This window comes from Ichthyophthirius multifiliis, assembly GCF_000220395.1.
Source record: "Ichthyophthirius multifiliis unplaced genomic scaffold scaff_1120509251325, whole genome shotgun sequence".
Classification (NCBI taxonomy): domain Eukaryota; phylum Ciliophora; class Oligohymenophorea; order Hymenostomatida; genus Ichthyophthirius; species Ichthyophthirius multifiliis.
This window is the reverse complement of record NW_004085984.1, coordinates 104,554-107,863: the sequence shown is the minus strand read 5'-3', so window position 1 is coordinate 107,863 and position 3,310 is coordinate 104,554. Positions and strand designations below refer to the sequence as shown.

At 19.6% G+C, this 3,310-nt stretch overlaps 1 protein-coding gene across 1 annotated transcript, besides 1 other annotated feature; it reads right to left on the bottom strand. All coding sequences in view use genetic code 6, as the record gives it.

Moving 5' to 3' along the window:
• Positions 1 to 2,524: 2,524 nt before the first annotated feature.
• Positions 2,525 to 2,581: a microsatellite.
• An 88-nt stretch (positions 2,582 to 2,669) lies between these two features.
• On the bottom strand, positions 2,670 to 3,310 carry IMG5_182330 (hypothetical protein). Its single transcript, XM_004027445.1, has one exon. The coding sequence runs from the start codon at positions 3,307 to 3,309 to the stop codon at positions 2,971 to 2,973; it is 339 nt and encodes a 112-aa protein (XP_004027494.1). The 5' UTR covers position 3,310; the 3' UTR covers positions 2,670 to 2,970.

The window sequence follows — 3,310 nt, the reverse complement described above, 5'->3', positions numbered from 1 at the left end:
ATATATATTTATATATTAAGGTATATTTACAATATAAAAATAATTTTTATTTTATTTATATAAAAAATATAACTCAGTAAATAGAAACTTTAATCATACTTAATAATTAATTTTATATTCTATCAATAGAAATAATATTTTCGGTATTATTTTATAGCATTAATTGAATTAACTTTCTGATTTATTTATTTCTTAAATCTTCATTAATTTAATCATAATCATCCTAAATAAGATTTGAGTAATTTCGAAAAAACAAATAATTATATACCATTCCTAAATTGAAAATATCAGATTTCCTCATTAAAGTTTTTTAGGAAAACTAAGAAAAATTTAACTTATTCTCTACAAAAAAATCAATAATAAAATTATCATCTTCAACATTTTCTTCTCCAAAATCATTTAAACTATGAAGACTATTATATATAGCATCCCATCCATAAAAATATGGATTCATTTTATCATCAAACATTATATTTTCTGGTTTAATGTTTATATTTTGTATATTTTTCGTATGTAAATTTAGAATATTATTACAAATTTTCAAGGCAATCTGAAGTTTTTGTTAAAAATCATCAAATTTTTAACTTTTGATAATCGAATGTAAATTAAACTATTGAAAAGGGTAAAAAATAAAAAACTATATAGTATTTTCATTCAGAAAATAATAAGAATATCCTAGTCGAGAATTAATATCATTTTTAATAGATTTTTCGAAAAGATCTTTTAATTTTTTTTCTTCAGTTATTATTGTTTATTTAATAAAAACTTTTATTCCTTCATAAACTTTCAAATATTCTTTACATTCAGAAGAATTTTTTTATTAAGAGTTAGCAAAAGAATTAAAATATTTCTAGCTTGTAAAAATATAATTATTTAATTAATTTTTATTTAAAAGAACTCCTTCACTACACGTAAAATTCTTATCTATAAATAGCAAATTTTAAATTAAAAATTAATTTGAAGAATAAAAAATAAATTAACTTTCTAAAATTTAAAGCCTTTCCTAAAAAATATTTATATTTTTTTTGATTTACTTTATTTTTTCTTAAACTTCTTCAACTGGATTTAATTTTTAAATTTTTTTATTAATTTTCTAAAAATACTATTCAAATTAAAAAGTCTTTACATTTTTAAAAAACTACAAATTCTAAATATAAATATTCAAAGCTTGTTTAAAAAACTCCGACCCTTTTAAGTTATCACCATAAAATTTCTAAGAAATCCTCCCAAAATAATAATAGCAAATAAATTAATTTAAGCAATCATTATTTTATTCAAATCTTTCTTTAAATAACTTCTCTGCTATTAAAAACTATTCATTAATGTCTTTTTCTTCGAATTTATTAATTTTCTTTTTTATTTTAGCCGAATGATAATGCGAAAATCCATGAAAATATTAATGTTATTTCTTTAAATTTAAATCTAAATTAATATTTTCCAAAGCTTTTTCATATTCTTTATTTTTTTCACAAAACTACATTTTGATTCTCAATAAAAACGTATTATTCCTATTTATTGATATCATATTTTCACATAATTCTTCCATTTTCTCAATTCTCTTCCAATTACTAATAAAAGAGCATGATAAAATATAAAATTCAACATATAAAATTTAAATATTAATAAAAAAAATCGATTAACTAAACCCTTTTTCTTTACTTAAAATTTCCATTTCGCATTAAAAAATGTCCAAAACTGCATTTAAGCATTTTTTAGACGCCAACTTAATAATTTCGATTAAATCCCGTATTTTTTTATCTTTAATTTTCTTAGAAAAGCAAACGATTTTTAGTAAAAAAATCATCTAGAATTGATCTTCATAAACTTCAATTTTATTTTTAAAAAACTTCATTAACTTTAAATATATATTTTCAATATTATTTCCAAAGCAAATTTCAAACATATATTAATGTAAAATTTTATTTTCATTAGAATATTTATCAATTAATTCTTTACCTTTTTATTTATATTTTTAAACTATATAATTATAATTTCCATATGAATTCATTATATTTTAATTATTTTTATCTATATATATTGTTTCACTTAATATATATGACATTAATATATAATAAATTGCCAGTTCATTATTCTATTTATTACTACCATATATTTCTGCTAATCTTAAAGCACAAAAAGGATCATGATTTTCCTCAAAGCCTTAAATATATACATCTATTGCTTTCTTTTGGTCAGAATGTTTTAAACCAAACTCAAATATTAAACCTCTAATTAAATAATAAAATTATGGTTTCGGGGGCTTTTAGTAAATTTTATGATATTTATAAGATCTAGTTTTAACTTTTTTTTATGTTTTTTTCATGTTTTCTAAGGTTTCTTCTATGGATACAAAATCGTCTTTAATTACTTGTAGAAATATTGTGTATATTTTTTACCAATCAATTTATTTCTATATTAAACTTTATTCTTTTGACATAAATTTTATATTTATTTGCTATTTATTTATTTATTTGTTTTACTTAATTGTAAGTATTTCTATTATTACTATATTTTATTATTTAAAATTATTTATTTTTTATTAAAATAAAAATTTATTAGTTTTTTTTTTTTAAAAAAAAAAACATAAATGTAAGAAAATCTTCAATTATTAATAAAATAACTTTCTTAACATAAATATTCAAATATATTACTACTTACAGGAGCTGGAATAAGCGTAGGGGCTGGTCTTCCAGATTTTCGGACCCCGTAAACCGGTTTATATTCCTTAATATAGAAAGAATATAATATAGAAAATCCCCAACAGATATTTAATATATAATATTTTAAATAAAATCCACTTCCATTTACCAAAATAATGCAGTTTTTTTTCAAAAACGAGATTTTTCCCACATTCGCCCATAAATTCATCCATAAACTATATTAAAAAAACCAATTATTACTTACTATGTCTCAAAATGTAGACGGACTAGAATTAAAAGTCGGTATTCCTCAATAAAAAATAATACAAGCTCATGGCCATATTCGAGAAAGCCATTGCATTTAATGTAATAAAGAATACCCTATATAATTTTTCAGAGAAAAATGCTTAAATAACGAAATATCTTAATGTATATATTGCTAGGGATATATTAAACCAAAAATAGTCTTATTTGGTGAAAAACTGCCTGAAGATTTTAAAAAATCGAGAAGTTTAATAAAATAAGCTGATTGCGTAATTATTATGGGAACTAAATTGAATGTTTTTCCTTTTTCGAATTCTTTAGATGATGTTTCTGATAAAAGTTAGCTTTGGGTTATTAATGATGAAATACCTTAAAAAGTTAAAAATTTAAAGAAATTTAGGTTCATT